Raw genomic sequence first — 25,545 nt, 5'->3', positions numbered from 1 at the left:
AGAGTCGGAGGCCTCGAGGGCAAAAGATAGTTCAACATATGGAGTAAACTAAATATTAACACAAAAGCATAATTCGGAGGATTTGTGACAAAATACAGCACATTTTCATCCTTGTCTGGTAAATAATTAAATCATATTTAAATGTTAGTGTAATTAACTGTATAATTTATCATTATACAACAGTTTTCTCTAATTCCTTACACGTTTCAAATTGTCCACATTTTTTGTCAGCAAACAAATGATTAGCATATTTCTGTTGATTACAGGCTCACTTTTATTGCCTTCTCTGGTGAACAGAGGAGAACCGATCCACCAAAGCTTTTGTTGGAGAGACAAATTAAACCTTAGTTCCGTGTTGAAAATATAATTTTTTAAGTAACTAGAAAACAGCCTTGAGATGTATCAGTTTTTCTACTGATGTGTCAATCTGCTCTCCTCATGACCCTGACGACTAATTTGATTGATGCATGAGTCACGAAGTAAAAGTCGGAACAGCGTGTAAAAAAATTAAAATTAAAATTAAAAAGGTGAAACATGCACCAGGTGGGGGACCTTTGGCATGGGGGTCTGGCTCTGGATTGTATGTCCGCGTAGAGCTTCATGACATCTAGTGCTGATTAAGGAGGCAGGAACTCTGCCTCCTTCATCTTCATCTTCATCTTCATCTGTCCTCTACGCATGGATTATGTATCTCTCGCTCTCTCTCGCTGCTAATTTGTACATGCAAAATATTGCCTTTAAAAAAAAAAAAACATTATTACACTGAGAGCATTGCAATGGCAATTATTTTTAAATGTTTTTACATTTTATAGCAAAATATGAAACAATTATAAATAATTGACAGGTTAATAGTTATTTAAATAAGCATTAGTTACAGCTGTAATCGTTGTTCTGATCATCAGCCCAGTCACGCACAATTTCACCGTTGTTAATTTAAAGCCCCAAAAACAATACAGCACGAGGGTGCTTTGTTTTGGCTCCCTAAACAATTCAATCTGATCTATAATTGTATTATTACTGTAAGATAATTGCTCGTAGCAGGAGTGCAGGCATGTCATCAACTCTCCAAATCAGCTCACTGGCGACCCCCTCACATTCTCTGCTGCCTCTCACCGAACTACAACGTAAACAACGTTTCATCACCGCGTATGAAAACGGTCGCCCCGACTTTTGTTTGGTTTATTTTTTTGTCCTTTTGTTCGATTCCATCCGTGACGTTTGCCAGAGTCTGTGCACACGTCTCCCGCCTCGCCCGGCTCCGTGTGATTGTAAGCAAACGCTGTCCAAGTTGGACCGAGGTATTCGGTGACATCAAAACAGACTCACAATAAAGGATCTGTGGTAATTAGCCCCCCCCCCCCCCCCCCCCCCCCCACCAGCTGACAAATGATACAGAGCATACGCGTTGGTTCTTCAAACTTTTTTCGCAAAGTTACAGATGAAGACTTTAAAGACGTGTGACATTGTATTTCATGCCCTCTGTGTTAATAAACTTAAAAGCCCCCCCCCCCCCCTCCTTCCCGCGCTTCGAAACATCGTAACTCACGATAATTCGACGAAACTCAAAGCGCAGAACATATTTTCTGTCCGCTCCTCGAGCCGACTGAGCGCTGCGCCGAAGTGACAGCAATTAAGAGGTTTGGTTATTTATTGAGCTCAAAAATAGAGAGGGGGGGGGGGCGGGGGGGGGGGGGCTTCTCTTCTGTGGGAGAATGGGCCCTGGAAAGAGGCAGCGCGAGAGTTTGCTTTTACTTGCGTAATGCGATCTGCCCCCCCCCCCCCCCCAGCTCTTTTCCACGGGAGGCCATCTCGCAGGCCACGCTGACGCGGTGAAATGTATAACTTCACCCCTCATTGAGCGAGAGTGTAAACACAGCGTGCGCTTCGAGCAGCTCTTGCTTGTGTCTTTCGACTGTTTGAAGCCTCGGAGTGAAACACACGCCGGAGCGGATTTTGACAAAGAAATGCGTGGCCTTAAAAAGACCCCTGGGTGGTCTTTCAACGCCTCCGTCATGTAACGGAGAGACGTGGAATCAGCCGTCTGTCGCCCGGGAAACTGATTGTGAAAAGCTAGACGGTAGTTTGTCCTGGAGGGAAGAAGACCGTAGTAAACTCATTTGAAAAATCAAACATAACTTTTCAGAAAACTTGGAATACAAAAGATCATTGTCTTAATGTAGGTACACCAACTAGGGAAGTTTCATGGTGATTTCTATTGGTTATTTTGTGTCACCCTTTTTGTAGTGTGAAAGTATCATATTTTTAAAAAATCCATATCTCTACGGGCACTTTTCTCCAAATACTCCATCGCGTGGACATTTTATTCCTTAAGCATGGAGTACATTAGTGGTACAAAGAGATATCCCAAACTTCCCTCTAAAAAACTTTGACTTAATCATATGTTAACAAAATGAGACACGAATTATGAACCTGGCTTAATCCAATGTTCAAATTTCTGTTCTGGAAATAAGCACATATTTGATAAGACACTGCCACAGCGGCATGCTCAAACATACATTTACATAAAATGTGTAATACAAAAATCTATTGTCCTTATGCAAGTCATCACCTGGGGGAGGTGTCATGGTGGAATCTGTTCTACGTGTTCTAAAGTGTCGACTCCAAATACTGAGCCCTGCTCTGGATTAGTCCTCCTCATGAGGAATCAAGCTCGAGCAGGTCGCCGTTGGTTCTGGGACGGATCAACCATCATGTAATTGCATCCTTCGGTGGGATGATGAGGAACATATTTAGCATATAGGAGGAAAATTAGACTTTTATTAAAAGGACGCTCTGTGTTTTTACCAGCATATGTCTTCCATTGACGCAGCAAGGTCTTTATTTTATTTTTCCTGCATGTGATTTGAAGAAATTGATTTTTTTTTCACGACTTCACTTTTAGCTTTGGATCAGATTGCATTTCTGTCGGGCGGGGTGGGGGTCGGGTGGGGGGGGGACGGGGGGCGCTTGACATCTGTGTTTTCTATCAGGAGCGACGCACATTTGCTTCAAACATCGTTCACGGGAAGAAGCTCACGTCCGACATTTTTGGGGCTCACTTTGTGGCCCGAGAGCCGGTCGGCACCCCCCCCCCCCCCCCCCCCCCCCCCCCCCTCCCGATTAATAAAACGTCAAACAACACAACAAGCGAGACACGCGCACCTCTTTCAGATGAACACGTCCTTTACAACCCGATACCTCCATCTCTCGCTCTCTCTTTCTGCTCCCTGATTAGAACAGAGCACAGACTCAGGAGCTTGGCTTCACTCCAGGGCCGACAAATTAAAACGGGTGGTGGGGGGGGGGGGGTTCAGACTTCAAATGCCAGCTTTATGGTGAGCGATTGGCAGAGTTAAAAATTCTCACATTGTGCAATCTTGGACTGAGGGTGCCTTTGGGATCCTCTCCCCAGTCCACTAAGAACATGTTTCATTCTTTTATACCAAGACGGGGCTGATCCCTTAGATTCAGCTCTGCTACACGCTCCTACATTTCTGATCATTAACTCCCCACCCCACACACACACACACACACGCACACACACACACACACCGGCCTCCTCCCGTATCTCCCTGAGCCATCTGTGGCAGCCAGGGTGCAGAGCGCCGGCAGCCACTTAACCGTTAAGTGGACACAAAAAAAAACACAAAAATACTCTCACTCGCACCCTCCGGAGTGAGCGGGCCCTTCAGCCAACAGGTGGGCTGTCCAAGCCGGGGAGTCGGACAATTAGTCATCCAGCCGAGGGGAAAAAAAGCGTCTCAGAGGCGAGTCAGTCAGCCTTTCGAGGGACCTAATGCGGGGAGGAGGAGGAGGAGGAGGAGGAGGAGGAGGAGGAGGAGGAGGAGAGCGTTTCCCCACCTGTAGGCCATGTGCTGTGCGACTTGATTTACTGGCGAGCTGGAGGCTCTGAGAGCTGCGGTTACCAGGAAGACGCTCTATAAATATAACCGGAGCTCTCTGAAGCTCCCAACCAGAGGCGCACTTTGCCCTCCTGTGCCTCAACCGACTCTGACACACTCCGAAATTTACAGGCCCGAAGACGTGCTGCACTGGCCTCCATGCTGTTTATTGGGCTCCCTGATGCGTGTGTGTGTGTGTGTGTGTGTGTGCGTGTGTGTGTGTGTGCTGTTCCTTCCCACCGAGCTAGACACAACCAAGCAATGAAAGCGGTGACAGATTGGTCTGATAAAAGGTACAAATAGATACACAGGGAGGCTTCGCTCAGTCTGATAAGGAGGGTGAACAGCACACACACACACACACACACACACACACACACACACACACGGAGGAGAGATAAGAGCCTCAACAGAAGCTGAATCACAGGAAACAGGTAATAGAGATAAAGGTGCCAGAGTGTGATAGAGAGGAGGAGGCCTCCTGAAACCTAAATGATGGACTTTGTGCTGCAGTACTTCTTCAGTAGCAGCGCTTCAAAACACCTCACTGAAACAACAACAAGTGTGTCGTTTTCCAGGAGCCCGAGGTCGATCACGAAGAGAACAGATTCTGTATTACATTACCGCTTTACGGCAGTGTGTGTCCCCCCCCCCCCCTACCCGAGGCCCCGCTCTCCCAGAGAGCACGTCTGTCGGACAGCCTGAATGAATAACAACCGTATCGACGCTCCGGGTCGGAGAACACCTGACATTGGAGCTGAAACTTTAGCTTTTTTTTTAAACGCGTAAAAGACATAAATTCAAAACAGAAAGAAAAACAGGCCAATCAAGTAACATCTGTCCCCTGCAGGCGGATTACAGTACATGATTTAATCTGTTGAATGAATGCACAGTGGAAGCCTGCGGGTTTTGATTGTGTGCATAAGCGTTGCTATTAATTAAAACTTGTTGTGACATGTGTTCGTATGAGACGCTCACTTCGATGGGGCCGAAACGGACGGATAGTTTTGAAGCTGAAAGCAGGCCGTGCGGTTAAAAACCAAAGAAAACAGGCCGAACCACTAAATACCCAGAAAACCTCAAAGTACATAATTCAGCTATACGCACTTTGAAGGCTTTTTCAGAGAGACAAGTGAGACGATGCAGAAAACAAACCTTCAGAACGGGGGGGGGGGGGGGGGGGGGGGGGGGGGGGGGGGGGGGGGCACATCACTGCTTCTCCAGAGGAAATAAAACAGAAATTATAACACCCACGGGGTGAGGAACATAGTGCTGATGACGAACTGCGTTTTAGGCTTTGCAGGGTTTTTTCGAGTAAGGCGGTGGAAAATGTTAATAGGTCATCAAGGCTGCTCCGCTCACAATGAATTCACATCCAACAAATCAAATTTTTATTTTTTTAAAGGAACTAACTCGCAGAAACTTGACAGGCTGTGAAATGAATTAAAGGCCCTTTAATTCATTAAAGGGGGGGGGGGGGGGCAATTGGAAAAATTATTACATTCCTGCAGCATGTGTGTTCAATAGACCCCCCAAGTTTGGGAGGAAGTGTGACACACGTCCTGGGCGCGCGTTCAAAGCCCGCCATTAATCAGAACCAGGGAATTAGGATTATCCTCCATTATTATATCATTTGGAAGACATGCGCGCGGCATTCTCTTCCAGGCCGCGGCCAAACAAGAGCCACATTTCTGGGACTCGGGGGAGGGGGGGGGGGGGGGGGGGGGGATGGTGGCCGATACTGTATCCTGGCAGGATACACCTGATGTGTGCGCGCTAATGAGCGAAGCGGTGCCCCGCGTGTCTGCGGACACAGAAGGACGTGTGGCTCTTTTTAGTCGTGCCGCCGCACGCTCGCTTCAAAGAGCCCCTCCTCCCGAGTAAGTTCCGCCTCTCTGTGTGCACGACCTCCACCTGTCTGTCACCCACTCTTATTATTGTTGCCTCCACTGCTGTGTGCACCACCTGCACTCTCTGTAGATAGCACAAGTTTGTATCACCCCACATGTTTGTGTGTGTGTGTGTGTGTGTGTGTGTGTGTGTGTGTGTGTATGCGAGACCACTCACTGTGCCTCTCTTTCTTCCTTTGTTTCCTCACAGCATGTGATTGCCATCCCGTGGGCGCTGCTGGCAAAACCTGTAACCAAACCACAGGACAATGTCCCTGTAAAGACGGCGTGACCGGTATCACGTGCAACCGCTGCGCTAAAGGCTACCAGCAGAGCCGCTCGCCCATTGCCCCCTGCATAAGTACGTGGAACACAAGTCTTTACCATGTCTGCCTCACTGTAGGACACACTGGGGCTCTGGCCTCAGGTCTGTTGCACACGTTGGAGGAAAAACTGAAAAGAAAAGGAAAAAGGGAGGGACGCACCAGACCGGTGCCGACACACACATGTGCATATTTTCTGCCCAGTAAATCTGCGATGGCTTAAGTAAACCCAGAGGTAAAACTGGGCCACCAGATCACGCTCCCGACTTGTTTCTCGGTCGCCATGAATCGGAGTAAAGACACGGCGGAGCCGTTAACGCCAGAGCCTCCCGAGCCTCCCGAGCTCCAAAGTTGAATTACAGAATCTGTCTTGTTCTCAGCATCCGATGACCTTCGACGAGCCGAAACTAAGCGTTGTATCACAGTCAAAGATGATGAAAGAAAACGCGGCAACGCCTGAGAGAAGCCTTAAAGCCGCATGCTCAGTTTGAGGATGGTTGCCGGCTCTTTTTGTCTCATTCTGAAAACACGTTTTAATTGGCGCTCTTGCCGATGTAATTAGACACCGGGAATTAAGTGCTTACGTGGGATAAATCTCCACATGCACGGGTCCAGTGAAGGGATAAGGGATCGCAAAGTGAGAGCTGAAGAGTCAAACATGCAGTGATCCCAGAGGGATGGAAATAAAGTCCCTCTCTTTATGCAGCTTAGTTGAAGCCTTGGACCTCCCTCGGTTGGACATTCTTGCCAAGTTTCATTTTTATTCCGAGTCCTGGTATATCTTGATCTTTGAGTACACTGCTGTCAGCCATAAATTGATACGCGGGTCAATTATGAGAAGCAGGCTCATTATTTAAGACCGGCGGCTGAAGGCTGATGGAAGATGTCTGACAACAACGTCAGCGGAGGGACCGATGGGCTCGTTGAGGCGCCGTCCTTTATGGCAGCAAATTGTTTTTCTTGTCATCGGGCAGACCCATTCGTCACGGAGAGGGCCTCGTCGTGTCCACAAGTCAAACAAACAGGCGCGTCCGCAGATCCTGATTTATGGCGACGTAAACACTGTGCAGCAAGCGGGAGACTCGATCAATAAGACTTGATTCTTCACCTTCGTCCGGCTGAAACCACCCCTGTGGTGCACCTTTTCCTCCTTTGCATGCGTCTGTTATACACATTTTCGTCACCCCCCCCCCACTGCTGCATGCAGACTTTTTGATGAGTCCCTTTCTGTCCACAATCACACAAAAAAAAAGGACATATTTGTTATGTTCCGTTGCCGTCCTGCTCCTTTTGGGGATCAGAGTGCCGTTCTTCATGCGTCACCTTCCTACCCACTGGTGGACACACGAGCATGGAGGAGGGCTGAGAGAATCAAGTCTTTGGACAATCATACAGCTCCGTTGGAGTTCTTTCCCAGCTGCCAGGATGAAACTGAAACATTTTATTCTCCCTTAAGATAATAAGAAGGTATACTATTTCGACGTAGTCTGTGAAATTCCCCGAGCTGTGTGAGCTGGATGATTTTATGAACCCAAACACGAGGGTGTTAGATGTTCCGACGCTTGTGGGATGTCCACAACAAGTATAAAGCAGAAATAGTGGTTATTTCTTCCATGGTGGATGGCGGAAATGATAACTGTTTCCACGGAGTAAAGCCACAGAGATAAGCCACGCCCCCTCTAAGGCACGATTGACGCATAATAAACCACAACGTGTCACGCGAGTAAAGTGTGGACCGCAGCATTAGACAGACTTATTATTGGAGGTCAGATCTGTTGATGAGCAGTGCCGTTACGTACCTGCATTAAACCGCCTGAACACACCGGGCGGCTACAGTACGAACACACAGATCAGATTGGTCGAGCTCTTCCTTCCATCAGAAAGGACTCTTTGTGAGCTCCGACAACACTCCCTGTCAATAAGGCATTAGTGCTGTCAGCCGATTGCACATTTAGCCAACACGAGAAGCTTGTCTGCTGAAAACACGAAGCTTTGAGGAACTTGTGGCCGAACACTTCCCCATCAATTACTCACCCCGTGTGTCAGCTTGACTTCGTGAAGGAAGCGTTTGTTTCTCTCGCATGCCTCCAGAAAAAAGAAACCAAAGCCATGATGAGTTTGAGTCATGGAGTCCATGTTTAACAGCTGCACAACTGTAGCAATATGTACAGACTCTCACACGACTCGTGCAGTATAACCCAAAGTCTCGTTTTGGCCAGTTTATCTCCCAAACACGTGTATTACGGGCTCAAGTTTGCGCATGCGCCCTGCATAAGTTCAGACGGGTCTGAAGCGTTTTCGGATGTTTTAACCCCCCCCCCCCCCCCCCCCCCCCCCCCCCCCCCCCCCCCAACCGTGGAGGCATGCAATAAAAAACAGTTTAATTCAATAATTTAGGGTTGCACGCGTCGAGCATTAAATATACCCTACAAAAGGTCATAATAAAGGTGCTTGATTTATTATCACGTAATAATGAAAGTGATCTCTCTTTTTGTGTCAATGTCCTATTTTCTCCGGGAGTAGAGATTCCAGTTGCACCTCCTACGACCCCGTCCAGCAGCACAGAGGAGCCGTCAGGTGAGTACAGATGAGAGTCAAACATTTACTTATTTATTCATATTCATCCATATGCTGCTGCGCATCCATACAAGCCCTATGGAGGCCTTGAGGGGAGGGATGTGGAAGTGCAGGGATTTTCCAACAGTTTCCCTTCTCACCATAATATTTTTTCCATAAAATAAACAGCCTGCAGGATAAATTGGATCCCTCTTGCCTTCCCCCTCCCTATTAAGAGGGTTCATGAATATTAAACCCATTAGCAGCCTCCCTGGGATGTGCCTCCACACTTTTCACAATGAATCATAACTGCGGCACAGTGGGGTGTTGGTCCGCAGCGTAAAGCACGGCCGTTTGATTTGATGATATTTCATCTCTCCAAACCTCCTCTTCCCCAGTCTGATGCAGGAAGGACTGACTGAGGCGAAGGAAGCACTCATTGGTTGATTTTATGGTGACATGTTAGTGGTTGTTTTCTGTTTTCTCTTCTTTTTTTTTATTGCATATTGTGAAATGAGTAAACTTGGAAGAGTAAGAGACTCATAGTGTTATATATAACGATAATTCAATATGTGATGTGGAACACCAAAAGTTGCATCTTGTGCCCCATAAACATAAACGCACTAGAACTCTAAAAGCATCATGGTGGAAAAACGTCTTCCGGCTGACTGCATGCAGTTGCAGGAGACCCCAGGTATACATATATCGAGTGTGTGTGTGTGTGTGTGTGTGTGTGTGTGTGCGTGTGTGTGCGTGTGTGTGCGTGTGTGATGCTCCTGCAGCACTGTTGTTGGACAGCTTGGATTGACAGCGCCATCGGGATACCGCCGGTCCCCCCAAGCCCTCCTCCGCCTCCTTTCTTCTCTCTTTCAGTCTCTTTTTCGCTCTCCTCCACCTCCTTCGTCTCCCTCTGTTTCACGCTTTGTCTTCACACAACACTGTGGGTGGTGCCGAGCTGGAGTTTCTCCGGGCCCCCTTGTCAGGAATATGTCCGCTTTTGGGCTGGAGGAAATTTCCCCTAACCTCACTCCGGGATCACTGGCTGCGTGGGAGGAGGGCCCGTGTTACTTTATCAACTTGAGTAAATGCTAAGTTTTTGAATTGTTTTGTTTAGCACTTCAACATCAAAAAGGTATATGGATTTGGGATATTTGTTGCGTTGGGTTTTTTTGGGGATGAAAACGTACCTCTCCCTCCCCCAATTCGCTGTCATCACGTGAATCCTTTGCCTGTGGCTACGTCCTGGTTCAAGGCTAAACATCCTGTCATACTCCCATTGATTAAACCATGTGATTGATTTAATGTAAAACACAACCTGAAGGAAACTGTAATGACGTCGACCGTGCAGCGATAAAGATAATCTAATCACGACAGAGAGTTCTGGGAGTTCCCTCTCACGTGTATAATGGACACGAGGCTGTTCAGCCCAGAAGAGGTTGAGCTGCAGCACCTTGATGGACGTCTTGCGTCGGCCTGCGTCACGATCGTGAAGAGGAGGGTCTCGCCGGACCAGAGGACGAATACATAAACCTGTGAGCCTCCTCAGAAGGTTGCAGAGCAACCTCGTGCTCAGCCTGGTAATCTCACCCAATATGGGACCGCAAAACAGATTTCATCAATTCAATTCAATTCAGTTTATTTTATGTAGCCCAATATCACAAATTTCCCTCAGAGGGCTTTACAATCTGTACACATACGACATCCCTGTCCCAGGACCTCACATCGGATCAAGAAAAACTCCCCAAAATAACCTTTCACAGGGAAAAAAGGGAAGAACCCTTCAGGAGAGCAACTGGCTGGGGATGGAGGAGTAGAAATAGGAAAAACAGATGGGGAAATGAGATCAAATCAATCAAAGAGAAGAAGAAAAAAACAATACGGAGCGTGTAAAAAAAAAGAAAAAAAGAAGAAGATGCTGAAAAAATGAGGAAGACTTTTAGGATTTGTTAAGACAGTTAGGGTCTGTGGAAAAAAAACACTGTGTGTGTGTGTGTGTGTGTGTGTGACCTTAGGGGGTGATGGGCTGACAGCTGTGAGGCAGGTGCCTTGTTGGCCACAGTCCTACGAAGAGGAGGGGGGGGGGAATAGAGTGGATATTAATTTGTCTCCCGCAAGCAGGGCTCTCCCCCTCCCGGCCACACGGAGGGCTGGAATGCATGGAGAATACCTCCGCTGGTGCGGCCCAGACAAAACACACATTGTGCTGGTAGGTCACGGATGGTGTGAGTCGCCACTCCCACGGGTCGTGACAGAGACGTCTGCGCGCCGGCGAAATGTGGAGGAGATTAAACGCTGATGACCTGCGATGGCCGCAGCCCGGGCCTGTCAGGAGGGGAAGATGTGAAAGTGACTAATGATGATGATGATGATGATGATGAGGAGGAGGAGGAGGAGGAGAATCGGAGTGATGACGATGAGGCGCGTAAGGGTAACGGGGTTCAGTCTTATTATATGTGTATGTGTGTGTGTGTGTGTGTGTGTGTGTGTGCACGTGTGTGTGTGCGTGTCATGTTCGAGGCTGGAAGCGATCAGAATCTGTTGGCGGACCCCTCCTTGGATTCTTTGGACATGAGTCTCGCTTCACACACCCTCCTTTCAACGTGGGATCTTATTACGCCGCTTAATTGTGGAAGAAATAACGGAGGGGGTGAAAAAACAGCACAGTACCGGATTCTCGTGATCAATATCATACTTACATGGCTGTTGCTCCGAACCCTTATTTCCTTTTAATGGCATGACAACCGTGGCAGGGTTCTTTCCTCGTCCCGCTTCTTGGGTGCCAACCAACTCGAGTCCCCCGTTGACTCCTCTGACTCGTCAGCTGCAGTAACCGAACTGATTGCACGCCACCCGGAAATCTCGATTCAGGTCAGGACCTCTAACAGCCTCTTCGCACCGCTGTTGTCTCCCCCCCGAAGACAAACCGTCTTTTACTCTCTGACGACACAATGAGAAGAAGAAGAAAATAAAGAAGCCGGGGGGGGATTGAGGGGGGGGGGGGACTCCGTCTCCTTTCTCTCCTCGTCCTTTCGCTGGACGCCATCCAAACTCACGGCTCTTGTGTGAGGCGGGAGGAGAACGGAGCAGGGGCAGCACACTGGACTCCGTAATCTAATTACATGCTTTATTGGCCGCAATTTGTTTCTCAATCAGTCTGGCGAGGGGGAGAAAGCCCTCCTCCTGGGCCGTCAATTACACCTCCTTGTCTCGCCGCCGTGGCACCTCCGATGCCGCCGTGCCTCCGCGGCCTCGTTCACACTGAGAATAGAGACGTGCGTCCAGAGCGTTCCCAGATCCAGTCGGTCGAGGAGGGCTGTTCACACCTGGCCTTGGCTTTGAGAGACCTCTAGAGATCAGATTTTCATATTTGATGTTATCTGTAATAAAATACATATTCAGTACTGCCGATGTGGGGTTGGTTGATTTAAAAATCTTCAACGTCGTCTTCTTGGTCGGAAAATCAACTGTAGGTGTGAGAAAAAAACGACAAAGTTTGCAGTGTGTACAGATTTCTGTTACCGTCAGTTATGTAAAATAACGTTTGCTTCATTTGGCTCAAAGAATTGTCTTTTTTTCTTTTTTGGGGGTAGTTTGATTTGGACTTTATTCCTTTATTGTTTCCAGGCACATTCACATTGGCTTCAACCAGCCACATCAGTTGTCCTTCATCCTTTTTTATTTGTCGCTATTGTTTTGCTTTTGATTGTGAATATTTTCAGTTCCCCCAATTATTGTTCAGCGTTTTGGGAATGCGTTTGGTGTTTTTTTTTTTACCACGTACCGCTGTGCTGCTGAACCAGAGCCAGGCCTGGTTCATCTTCCATCGCCACCGTAAAGCTTTGGCTCCAACACACAGAACTGTACAGTACTGTGTTCAGTCTTAAAGCAGCTTCAGTAAGAGGCATCCCAAATGAAAACGATTAGCCTAAAGGGCTGTACAGCACTTTGATGGAAGGGGGCAAAGGTCCACCTCTCAGTTACGCACTTCTCAGTGCTCCTGAAAGGCAGGAGACAAAGCGCCGTAGTAACTACATCTACTCAGAACACCCAAAGCACATTTTAGCTCAGTGCTACAGGACTGCTCCCACTTCCCCTGCTTGTAACGCGCGCACAAAGGGAACATTTGTCCTCACGGTAGGGGACTGCCTGGCCCTAAATGGGGATCTCGGGGTGCTCTCAGCGGGGCCTGGAGCTGTGTCTCAGGGGTCCACTAATGGGGAACGAAAGGCTATCAAAGGGAAGTATCATGATGGCATCAAGGGGGGTTATGAGAAAACAAAGCTTCCTTTCCACAGCTCCCCCCTCCATCATTTACATGGTAATCAGGTGCAGCTCATATAGACTCCTCTATTTCATTTACTCTGCCGATTCTCCGTTACTCTCTATTTACTAACAAGCAACTTGTGAGGCAACCGGGTTTGGAATTTTCGCTGATTTCGCTCTAAATCCCTGGTCCTCCTCCTCCTTCTCTTCTTCCTCCAACCCCCAAGATAAACTTCACCCCTGTCTTTGTTATTTTTATTTTTTTTTGTCAACCTCTCCACCCCTTCGCTCTCCACAAGTATCCATTCTCCCTCCTCCCTCCCTGCATTTTTTCCTGTCGCGGTGTTTCCCCGGCAACCTCATTCAAAAGGAGCATAAAGGAGAGTAAAGGCATGGGGCAAAGATCTGCTCACAACAATGAAGTGTGTTCATATTCAGGCCGCCTGAAAGCTCCGGTCCTTCCTCCGCCATCACTTTTCCTCCACTATCGCTCGCCGTCCATCCACCTCTTCCTCCCTTTCTTTTCTTGCACGACGCTCATTACGACTTGCAGCACTGAAGTGTAACCCAAATCGGTAAACTCTGGATCCAATTTAGCCAGTTGGGAGGGCGCTAAAGGAAAGGGAAACAAGTTTTTTTTTTCTTCTATATGCTATGACCTCACGTCACACGCTATTCTGGCCCGCGCTGTATGTGTCCGTCAGCGTGACAGCGACGCGGGGGGGGGGGGCGATCACTTGCAGCTATATATATATATATACGCTCTGGATTGCTGGGGCAAAGTGGAGGGAGGCCTCCTTCACCCTCCAGGTAATCGATCATAAAAGCTCCAGCATATGTATGTCCTTATGGATCCATATGGACAGGGAGCAGTACGGTGTGAGTTCCCCTGCCTACGTGATTTTGACACATGGAAATACTTTGTTTTAAGGTCGTTATCCAGATGATGAATCAAGCTGGAATACACTTTAAGCTTTAAGCTACCGCGTGAGAGCGTACACATACACATACGAGTGAGCCGTGAGGAGATTTGGGTGACCCCTCTGCCTGCGTGAGGTATTTATTTGTTCACGGCTCCAGAATGCACCCCCCCCACCCCCCCAAAAAAAAAACCGCTTCATGGATGGCTAATTTTCCCTTCCTGACCTCCCTTTGTGTGGCTTTGACCCCCTTTCACCCCACCTCCCACCTCCCCACCTTCTACTCCCTCGAATAGCTGCCAGCCCTCAGCTCCCCCCGACCCCCCTCCCTCACATCCACACTGCAATAAATGCAAAAGCTTGACATGGTCCTCGGTGGGGCCTGGATGTGATCCCAGGGGTTATTTTATTTTTTTCCCGGGAGGTCGGGAGCTGAGGTGACAAGCGAGGTGAGATTTTTGGAGGGAGAGAGGTGGTGTGGGTGGGGTGAGTGGGTGGGGGGGCCTGACTCATTCCCACAGTTTGATGGGGAGTGAGCGGGTGGATGGCAGCAGTGAGTTCTCCTACACCGTTCAGTGGTCCTCGCCATCCCACATGGAGGTTGGGGAGGAGGTTAACCTCCGCCATGAAGAAAACACACACACACACACACACACACACATGTGATTCCAACGGTGGAATCTACGCCGCAGTCCCGTCAGACAACACAGTTGTTGTTCTCTAAAGTTGTTTTCGGGGAACAGTACGTTCTCTTAGTTCCCAAAAGGCAGGAAGGGCTTGTTATTTTTTGTCTTTTTTCTTTCTCTACTGAGACGGCCTTCTGGTCCAGAACCAGAAATGATTAAAGTCCAGAAATTGGACTAAAAGCGGTGCTAAAGCAGCTGTGTAAAGTATACCTGGAAATGCGGGTCCAACAGAGAAACATATTTATCATGATAAAGATAATTATAGATTTTTTTTTTTAACAGAAGTGATAATTAAACTCCCAGATCATCTATTGTGTGAGTTTGCATTTTACAAACATTTTTACACATGTAAAATAATTGTTTTTTAAGTTGATCAAAAATAGTATTTTCAAGTTAAATTGCAGTATTATTATCGATAATTAGTTGACTAACTGAGCTCAGTTACATAAATGATACATAAATATTACTTTGAGTGTTGTGTGTGATTTTTCTTTTTTTTAACCAATTTCTCTGTTTGAAATAAACATTTAATTTAGATTTCATTAATTCACCTTTAACCAAAATGTAGTTGACAACTTAATACATTTCTATTAAAATTCCGTTAAAATCAGTCATGCTATGGTGTGACTTTGTAGGCCCACATTTCCTTTCACCCCCCCGATATTCTGAAAATTGCTTATTATGAGATTTGTTTTTACTCCGCAACAATGCATTCCTAACATCTTTACAAAACTCTCTCCCTCCATTATTAAATAAAATGTGTGTTCCCCCTCCAGCCTCCTAACCATATTTTCTCCCCTCCTTCCTGCAGACTGTGACTCGTACTGCAAAGCGTCGAAAGGCAAGCTGAAGATCAACATGAAGAAGTACTGCAAGAAAGATTACGGTAAATGACTTGGCTCCATGCTCACTCCTACAGGAAAGCTTTAAAACAGGTGGTCTGATGGATTAAAAAATAGGAAAAGAAAGGAACAAATAATGTGTCTCGGGCTTCTTTACGAGGGGGGGGGGGGGGCAGAATCACTGAGGCCGGTTTGGGATACGTGCCGTGCCCAGAATACCTCCCATCCCATACATCCCAGTCCAGCACGTTGCTGGGGAGCTGCTGCAGTTTACAGGGGAGGCATTTCCACTGATGGCTTACTCCAGCTATCTGAGGACGGAGACAAAGGATCAAACGGACGGCAGCAGATCTTCAAGGAGGAAGAGAGAAGCGAAGGACAAACAGACAGAGAGAAAGGGCAGGATGAAGAATTAGGCAGAGGTGTGTGTGGGGGGTGTGGGGGGTGGGGGCCTCCGAGCGGGCATTTAAGACCCGAGCGGATAAAGCAAAGACAGTGTGACGGACAGTGGGCGCTCCTCTCCAAGAGATCCTCATTATGCAGCCCACTTCCCCCACGGCCGACGCCATTCCCGCTGCATTCCTGTGGCCGCCCGTCCGCCACGCCATTCAAGGTGTGGATAAGACGTATGACCTCTCCCCTCTTCCCCTTCTTCCCCCTCTTCCTCCGTCCCCCCTCCCTCGATTGAAGTCCGCCCGCTGAACCGGTCAAGCAAGCAGCGGCATCCTGCGGCATACCTCGGCAGCTTGACGGACAGGGCCCCGGGGGGCTTTGTACCGCAGGGATTTGGAGGAGTTAGGGGGGGGGGAAAGCTTATAGACACCTCCTCTTCCACCAGTGCCTACCTCGCCCACTAAGGTGTCGTGAGAAGAGCCTCACCTCGCCTCTGAAGCATAATAGATATCCCGCTAAATCGTAATCGTGAACGGGGAAGTATCAAGACACGCTGTGTGTGTGTGTGTGTGTGTGTGTGTGTGTGTGTGTGTGTGTGTGTGGGGGGGGGGGGGGGGGGGGGAGAGATCCCTCAGCCAGGAGGCCGCTGTCCGTTCCCCGTGCGGAACGAGAAGCCAGCATGGATGTTTTTGTCACGCCGCTACCGTAGTGATGCTCACCAAAACGCCTCCACCCATCTACGAAGGTTTGTAGTTTTGTTCTAAAGTTCGAGGTCATTTCCTGCCCCTTAAGTGGACTGCAGCAGTGGAGGAAATGAGCGAAAATTGACACGTGTTGGTGACTTTTCGTTGGGAAAACGCACAAAAAATTGAGGAGGAACATTTTATCGTAAGATGTCGCGCGCCATGCGTTGCATCAGGATACGCAGGTCTTTTCAATATCAGGTTTGTAGTTTAAATCTAGAAGATAGAGATGACGAATTGATTTTGTCTGAAGACTATTTACCTAAAACTCACCCGAGGACAGAGTGGTAGAGAGAGGCGTCAGGATGAAGAAACCAGTCATCACGTAGCTTCCCAACTGGTCGGGGATCTGCTGGTGCTGATGACATAATGCCAAGCAGAATACAGTCGGAGGTTCCTCTCGTGCACCAACATTTACAAGTGAGGACGCAGGATGTGTTTTATGGATATAAATAAAATTAATTTGAAGTATTCATAATAGAAAAGGGCAATAGATAATTAGGCCGTGCTCTCCAAAATGAGCTTTGCTGGGTTTTTAAAGGATTTTTTTTATTTTTTTTCATCCGGTTATTGTTAAAACATCCCAAAGGCGCACTTTGTACATGAGAACCATATTAAGCTCCTCGTCACAGTCAAAGATCCTGAAAACAGACCAGAACAGAATCCCGTACAGTATTTACCACACACGAGCTCAGCTCAGCGGATCCAAAAGCCAAACACAAAGTGGATCTACAGGAGCTGAGAGAGCCACAGCTTTGGGCCGCTTTGAAAAGATCAGCAGGGGAGCGCGGCTCCACGCTGCGTGGGGACACGCCGCCACAAGCTCCCGCGGTCGACATACAGCCGCACATAAAGAATCGCCGGAGGGGGCGGGGTGGCATGGGGGGGGGGGGACATGTCTGATGAATAGAAAAATCACGGGTAGAACAATTTCAATGTGCTGTGATTGTTGACTAAACACAAACAGAGAGACCGTAGCTGAAATGGCTCATGGGTAGTGTAGTATTTTGAACTGTGCGGCTTCACAAACTGAATCACTCAATGGGCTCAATTACAGAAATTAGACATATGGACCCTGGATGCATAATCTAGAATCAGATGGGTCCCCCCCCCCCCTTGATTATGGTCTCAGTTGTTAGTTTCTTCAACACATCATGTTCATTGAGTAAATGATGGTCCCATTTTGAGTAAAATAGACCATAAAGTAAAATAGACCATAAAGCAGGGTATGCTTTAGGGTGGGGCTACCTTGTGATTGACAGGTCACTACCACGGCACTGTCGGGCTTACAACTTACTTTAACCCTTTCACAGTGTGCTTTCACTTCATGAAAGTTGATTGTGTCATTTTTGGTCGCCTAAAAATAAAAAAATGTCGTACTCATCGTTTTGGCTAACTGCCAAAATGACAACGGCCAGAAACCAAGATGGCGACTCGAGGCTTCCAAACAGCAGTCCGCAAGCGGCGTCACGGTGACTACGTCCACTTCTTATATACAGTCTGTGCTCCCAAGGCGGCGATCCAACACGTGCAGTATGGCGTTCAGCTCCAGGGACCCAGTAACACATTGCAAAAGCTGTCCCATGAGGACGGGAGCAGTATCATGGAAGTTAATAGAGCTCTGGTCAATGTAATACATATCGATACATGCCGGGTTAGGTTCCCCTCCTTCTCTCCGAGGACCATACCGTTGATCAATCATGTGATATCACTGAGTGTCTTTCCGGCTCACGTCTCTATTAGCCCTACCCTGCCTCCTACTCACATTACAAATCACACTGCTCTGGCAGTAGGAATGGACATAATGCACGTGGGGCTGTATAGTATTGCCGGACCATAGACCAGACAGTATACACAGCACAAGTCTTATCACAAGGGTTTACCTGTGTTTAGCACTTCTCTTGTTCCTCACTTCATTAGTCAATGTTATCAGCAGCTCATACTAACTGATGATGAGCGAGGAGGGCTGGATGTTTATTTTGTTCATTCTAACGATGGCATCTATATGTTGCTGTTAAAAAAGCATCTTGAATATCAGAAGAGCATCCAACTTGTCGGGATGCCTCCGTCCGAGTTGATTTCCGAATCTCAATGGCTATATTTACTTTAATTTGGATTCAATATGTATCTGACACACTGAAATGACAGCTATAGCTTGCTCAAATCGGACACGCCTTATTTTGCGTGGAACCAGCCACGCCGCTTTAGTTCCCCCCCCCCCCACCCCCCCACCCCCCCCACGGTTCTCGGGAGGTTGAGCTCCTGTTGATGACAACATCGCGGTAAATTAGTCTCACTAAACAAAGTCAAAACACAGATGGATGGATTTCCAGCCCTGATTGGTCACCTTCAGATTGGCTGGTTTTTCAAAAAGGGCCGTTGCGACGCCATCGGACAGATCGTAAAGCTCGGCTGTAGCCGTGTACCAAAACGATTAATATATTAATAGTATTTACGTAACGTGTCCTCTCTTTCGTCCCCCGACTTCCCTCTGCAGCTGTCCAGGTGCACATCCTGAAGGCGGACAAGGCCGGCGAGTGGTGGAAGTTCACCGTCAACATCATCTCCGTCTACAAGCAGGGCGAGAGCCGCATCCGCCGCGGCGACCAGTTCCTGTGGGTCCGCGCCAAGGACGTGGCCTGCAAGTGTCCCAAGATCAAGCCCGGGAAGAAGTACCTGCTGCTGGGGAACGACGAGGACTCCCCCGGCCAGAGCGGAGTGGTGGCGGACAAAGGCAGCCTGGTTATCCAGTGGAGGGACACGTGGGCGCGCAGGCTCAGGAAGTTCCAGCAGCGTGAGAAGAAAGGCAAGTGCAAGAAGCCATAGGCAAGGGGGGGGGGAAAGAAAAAAGAAAAGATGGAGAGGATGCCAGAGAGGAAGAAGAATTCAAGAGGAAAAGCTGAGCGGGTGATTAAAAAATTTAAAGAAAATGTAAAAAAGAGAGAGGCAGACAGAGGACCACGGACAGACAAAAGACTGTTTATGTCGCTGCTTTTTTTTTTCTTTCTCGTGTAGAAGCATGAAGATAATTATTTAGGATGATTTGTTTTGTTTTTTCTAGTGAACCTTTGTTGAAGGAGCTCACCTCGCAGATTTGGCTTTTATGTTTTTTTTTTACTTTGAGATTTGCCTCTCATGTGGATTTGCCGAATTTGCACCTATTACCAGCATATAAAGTTATTTGTGTTTGTTTTCCCCTATTTTTCTTTCTTTTTTTTTTTCTACCTGAGTATGAAATCATTATATTTTATGTTTAAATTGTATGGACATTTCCTGCTGGTGCAAAAATGACACAGAAAAAAAAAAACGCCACTTAATTCACTGATCTGATCGAGGGGTAATAATATTTCCTGTTAATAATTGTGACATAAAAAAAGAAATTCTGCAAGCCACAGAAATGCATTATCCATTCGACCGCCTCCCAACATTCAGGTGAGTCCTGTAGTTCTGCTCTTTAGCCGTCAGGACTTTTACAAATTCCAAACATGCGCGTGACCGAAGAGCAACAAGGAATAAAAACACAGTATTGACACTTTTCTTTTTTTCTACCCCTAGTTGCTCCCTTCACACTTCACTGGTCACATGTCGGTGCTTCAGTATTTGTACAAACCTGCATGTGAATGCGTCTCATTCGAGGCCGTAATGTTCAATTCACTAACTTGGTGCTTTTACATAATGACCAGAGGGTCGTTCTCGGTTAAAATATTTGTATTTTTTGGTTAGTTTTAACTCATCACACACGTTTAGGATGCAACAATATCGTTGTGCCGATGAAAGTACTGCGTGTTGTCAGATTGCACTGGGTAAAAAAAAAATCTGATTAAACTCAATCGATGCAGACAGTAGAACAGCGACGAGGAAGGGCATAAAGAAAGGAAAATAAGAAATAAACTAAAGATCAACGATTCTGGATTCTGGATTCTGGATCGGATTCGACGCACAACTGTACAGTCAGAAGCCTCCCATTGGCCTGACGCTTTTAATCTTTCTCACTTCGACACGTGCACAGGGAGGAGGGGGGGTGGGGGGTTGCAATCACTTGACGCTGCTGGATTTCGAGCCACATCGCTCGTTAATCAGTGCGCAGTCCGGTTTGGATCTCTCTGAGGAATGCGTGGTAATAAACAACAAAACAACAACAACAAGACACAAAGTGTGTCTGACGTATCATAAACCGGGGTTCCTTTTAGTCCGTCCCAAAACACCTCGAGGTGTTTGTTGTGTCACAAAATCACATGTAGCACCCTTTTTATCCGTTCCAGAGTAACTGAAAGAAAAACAATAATAAATGGGTTTGAGATCATTTCCACACACACGTGGTTTTAATCTTATGGATTTATACTTCCTCTGTTTAAGATGGGAACAGTTTCTGATTCCAAGATCTCAGTCGTTCAGGAATTTTCAGAATCGACTCAAATGCCTCCTGGAAGGCTTTTTAAAAAGCCCGAAAAATCAAAGTCACCAGAGTTCAGCTGTAAAACTAAATGAACAGATGCCCTGGTTCTGAAGTACGTCTCAGTATTGACATTAAGGGTTTGATCGAGAGTTGCTTTTTTTTCTTTAAATGTACAATCAATCCACTGATTGGGATTGTAGCGACGACACACTCTCTCACATGACACACACACACACACACACACACACACACGGTGTATTTACATGTTCCCATCGCTCATTGTTAACCCCACGACGTAACGCTCCATGTCTGTTTGTTTCTCTGTTGGGCTCGTTGTAACCCGTAGTCCCACCTCTCTGGTCTCCGTGGCCTCATGCTGTACATTTTACATCCGTCTCCCGGGGCGATGGTTCTGACAAGCTTCCTGATGAAACGCTTCACACACACACACACCTGTCAAAGCATTGCTTTGTGTTCATACTATGAAATTGTAAATGTTGTTTAGTTGTCACCATTGCCAAGACTTTCTTTTTTTTTTTTTCTTCTTTTTTTGTTGTTGCAATGTTGTTTTACAATGCGTACTAATATATTATGGTTATTATATATGAATATATTTAATGACACAAGACATTGTGGATTTTATTGTCTTTTTCAATTTTTTTTTTTACTTTTACTTGTTTGTGGTTGTTTAGATCGTTGCCACTAAAGAAGGAAATAATAACTACTGAACACACCAACCTGGTAGAACTACATTCAGATTTTCAGTTGAAATAAACTCGTTACATTGAAAAAACGTTTGCCTCTGTTGAGTTGAATGATTATGTTTCATTTGTTATGTCCTTGAATCCTTCCCAAAGGCACGCAGTCAGCTTCTCTCCATGTACTGGCTGCCTTTTCACAACACTACAAGTACAGGAGACAAAATAGTGTGCCGATTTCGCAATGGAAATATGGGCAGTGCGGTACGAGTGTGTTTGGCTAAATATCATGTGACAAACCACCGCGATCCTCCGGGGCAGACAGACAGGAGTCCGGGGGCCGTTAACTGGAAATGGCATTTATTAGAAATTACAAGGAGAGTTGATTTACAAGGGAAGGAAAAACAGCCGCGTCGGATCCACGGCCGAGCCGACGCGTTGGGCTGAACGTTATTAAAATCCCAAGACAAATGGTAACATTGCAGCTGCTACAGCAACACATCGGGTACACAGACGAGCAACGAGAGAACGGTGCAAAGGCTGCGCCGTCCGTCGGGCCACAGACCCAGAGAGAGGATCCGGTCCACGAGAGAAACAGGTTTTCAATGTGCTTACAAACAAATAATTTAACAACCGTTATATAGAACAAGCAATATATTCATTTCACATTGGCTTGGTCTGCATATGAATCTGGTGAGAGGCCGTGTCTTTATGGCTGTACGTGATGCAAAAAGGTCTCGCACTGGCGCCGTGGTCCTCTACACGGGCCACGAGGCGATCACCACGATGGCTATGAGCAGCAGCACGATCACCACCAGCATCCCTGAAGGAGGGAACATGAGAGAGAAAAAAGGGGGCATCAGATGACAAAGGCAGAACCAGTAAAAGAAAAGAAAACTCCCAACAATGAATTGATCCCGCTAACAAAGTAATTGCATCCAAAGCCTGATACAGCTCACTCTTCTGTGCAACAGAGCCACATTGTCGTCAATGTGTCACACTTTTTGCACAGGGTGACAGGTTCATTCAACGCCATGAACGTGGCCACTGTTCTTCTCTGTAGATGCGCACTAGAGCAGCCTGCTGCTAAAGACGGGGGGCGGGACCCACAGGAGGGCCGCGGGGGATTTTTAACTCGGGTCGCTAAAATGAAGTTTGACGAGTTTCTTTTTATTTAGCGTTTAAATATGCAGTACTCCTTTCAGCCACACGAGGAAGCCCGGCTTTTCGCATCGCTCTGATGGTTGCAGCCTATTCATAACATATATTTATGTTGCCACACATTCTGTTTGTTTGACCGTTGAGAGCAGAGGAAAAGTACCAGATAGCCTGTTGATTCCATCTAAACGCATGTAATTAGTCTCCTTTACAGATTAATTAATATTTACCTGTTTTCAATGACGCGTGCCTAAAACTAATTTATCAAACGTGCATCTCTTCCAAATGGCTTGCTGACCTATTCTAGATAACATAAGGTGATGTGGAAATTGCAATACAAATTGACCAGGATGTCCATTTATAGATAAGATGTTTGTTTCCCCAGAATATAAATTTGGGAAAACTCTGCACTGGAGCACCAAATGTGTATTAATCTGCAGCTGAAAATAGTCCCAAAACAAATATTGTCATTAGCAGCTGTTTAAGAAAACATAACTCGCCATTTGAAAAAAAAAAAAAATTAAATGAACCCAACAAATCCGCTCTAACTTGTTGAGTATTCAAACAGCCGAGCAGCTGAGAAACTCCAACGTGACGTGAGAGAGATCTCAGAGAGGAGGAGGAGGAGGAGGAGGAGGAGGAGGAGGGGAATGCAGCCGACTCAGGGGAATACACTTGGAAGAGTAGAGGCCGACATACCTCACCACTCATTTCCAAAATCCTTGATCTAACGCAAGTCCCAAGTGCTCATGCTCTCGCAGCATGTCGCCATTCTTCTCTTGATGACTTAATGCAATTTACATGCGTTCAACAGCCACGAAAAGAAAAAAAATAAGCTTTATTGCCACAGATTGCACACTGCGATAGGCATATGTTTCTGATTCCGCCCTGAGAGGATAATCATTGTTTTTCACTGATACCATGGAAGCAGAGAAGAAATGTGCAAAAGCTCACTCACACTTCATCAAAGCGCTTCACCCCCAGGACCTGAATATTACACTTTTTTTATTAGAGCCACCACCCAAAGAAATACAAAAAACGTTTCTGTTGTAAAAAAAAAAAATCCATTACAGGTGGGATGTCCATTCTTTGTAAATAAATAAATAAATACAAGATTAACGTCTTGAGAACAAATTTAATGGTTTAATAATAATGTTACCAATTTGGTGAAGTCCAACCGATAAATCGGCCTTTTGGCCAAAGATTTTAAATTTGTTTAAATTGTTTTAATCCATATTTCTGTTTAAAACAAATTGCATTCAAGGGAGATTAATATCACCGAATATATTGTAACCAGATTATTTTCAACTCTCGGATATCAATCTCTATCGGCCTTTAAATTAAATTAAATTGAAAAATCCAATATTGGTCGGGCTTTTACTGAATCTTAAAAAACAGAAGTAGCTATGGAAACCCAAACCCTAAAAACTCGTTTGGTAACATCTGTCACGGTGACGATACCACGACATTTGGGGATTTTACAGAGCGGATCGGTCAAATATATTAAAATCTGATAGAAGTTTTCTCGGGGATATAAAAGAGAAATGAGGGCGGGCGGCTTCCATCGGGCAGTTCGTAAACACGTGAATGTCTTTAGGATGTGGCGGTCTATCATTCAGTATATTACATACGTCCTTCCATCTATACCACCCCCCCCCCCCCCCCCCCCCCCCCCCCCCCCCCCCCCCCCCCACACACACACACACACACACACACACACACACACACACACGATGTGGGGAACTTTCTCTGAGGGCGCGGTCGCACACTGTTCTCTCTCATCCGCCCCCACCCCCATTCGGCAATGAAGATTTCAAACAACTGCTTCTCCGGCTGCTCCGACGGTCCCCTTCCCCGACTCAACTCGTCCATTGTTATTTAGCACGGGGCTGGTATTTCCCCCCAGCCTTTCACTTTGGGTTTACATTTCTCTCATTCTTTGGCTCTCTCCTCCCGCGTTCCCTCTGCGCGGCCTAATTGGTCGTCTTTCCCACAGGGAGAGAGAGAGAGAGAGAGAGAGAGAGAGAGAGAGAGAGAGACAGGCAGATATATAAGCCATGCTGAACTAATTGCTTGCGGTGGTGGTGGTTTGGTGGTCTGATGAAATGCAACGCTGACGTTGTGGCTGCCAGGGGTCCAGATGTCTTTGACTCATTGTGCCATTCCTTTGTTTCGTTTAGGTATTTATGGCGGATAGACTCTTTCTCCGCAGAGCTCATTCTTTGTGCGTTTCCCCTCGCGTATCGAGGGGAGGGGTGTTCGCGTGAAGGTCCGCGGCGGGGCATGCGTGTCAGAAGTCATCACCGGTCCAGGCGGGGGCCGCTCCTCCTGATAACTTGCACATGTGAGAAAGTCGGCAAAGTGAGAAGCACGCGCAGTTTTTTTTTTCTTCCGCGACGGCTTTTTAAAAGCCTCGTGCTTAAAGAAAATACACACACACACGCACACACACTCACTCACACTCACTCACTCACTCACACACTCAGAGCAATTATCTTTGTTTGGGTGTAAACGACACCCAGTCCGCGTGAGATTCAGACATCAGAATTTCATTCAGCCGGAGGTCCGACATCTGTCAGCGACTCTGTTTGACGACGCCGCAGCAACAATAGCAGTAAAGGCTGTATAACACACGCATAATGTCAGTGCGGCGCAAAGGCCCTCACAGCCTCCTAATGTCATGCAGCAGTCAGTCATAAAGCCACGTTAAGACACCCGCGCTGACCCTCGCCCTCCCGCTCCCCTCGGACCAGCCCCGTCTGCCTCAGTGACTAAA

The 25,545-nt window shown here is 46.9% G+C and overlaps 2 protein-coding genes across 2 annotated transcripts in view; one reads left to right on the top strand and one right to left on the bottom strand.

The window, feature by feature from the left end:
• The window catches only part of ntn1a (netrin 1a), a 51,031-nt gene extending 29,331 nt beyond the window's left edge, over positions 1–21,700 (top strand). Inside the window, exons 4-7 of the mRNA XM_034529296.1 lie at positions 6,003–6,152; positions 8,638–8,691; positions 15,351–15,425; positions 19,015–21,700. Of these exons, the coding sequence (XP_034385187.1) occupies positions 6,003–6,152; positions 8,638–8,691; positions 15,351–15,425; positions 19,015–19,343 (608 nt within the window). The 3' untranslated portion in view covers positions 19,344–21,700. The remainder of the gene's footprint in view (positions 1–6,002; positions 6,153–8,637; positions 8,692–15,350; positions 15,426–19,014) is intronic.
• A 249-nt stretch (positions 21,701–21,949) lies between these two features.
• The window catches only part of stx8 (syntaxin 8), a 46,105-nt gene continuing 42,509 nt past the window's right edge, over positions 21,950–25,545 (bottom strand). The window contains exon 8 of the mRNA XM_034529307.1: positions 21,950–22,434. Coding sequence (XP_034385198.1) covers positions 22,370–22,434 — 65 coding nt within the window. The 3' untranslated portion in view covers positions 21,950–22,369. The remainder of the gene's footprint in view (positions 22,435–25,545) is intronic.

The sequence above is a fragment of the Cyclopterus lumpus genome, chromosome 1, assembly GCF_009769545.1.
Source record: "Cyclopterus lumpus isolate fCycLum1 chromosome 1, fCycLum1.pri, whole genome shotgun sequence".
Taxonomy (NCBI): domain Eukaryota; kingdom Metazoa; phylum Chordata; class Actinopteri; order Perciformes; family Cyclopteridae; genus Cyclopterus; species Cyclopterus lumpus.
Note: the sequence above shows the minus strand (reverse complement) of the source record. Positions and strands in the feature narration are given on the sequence as shown.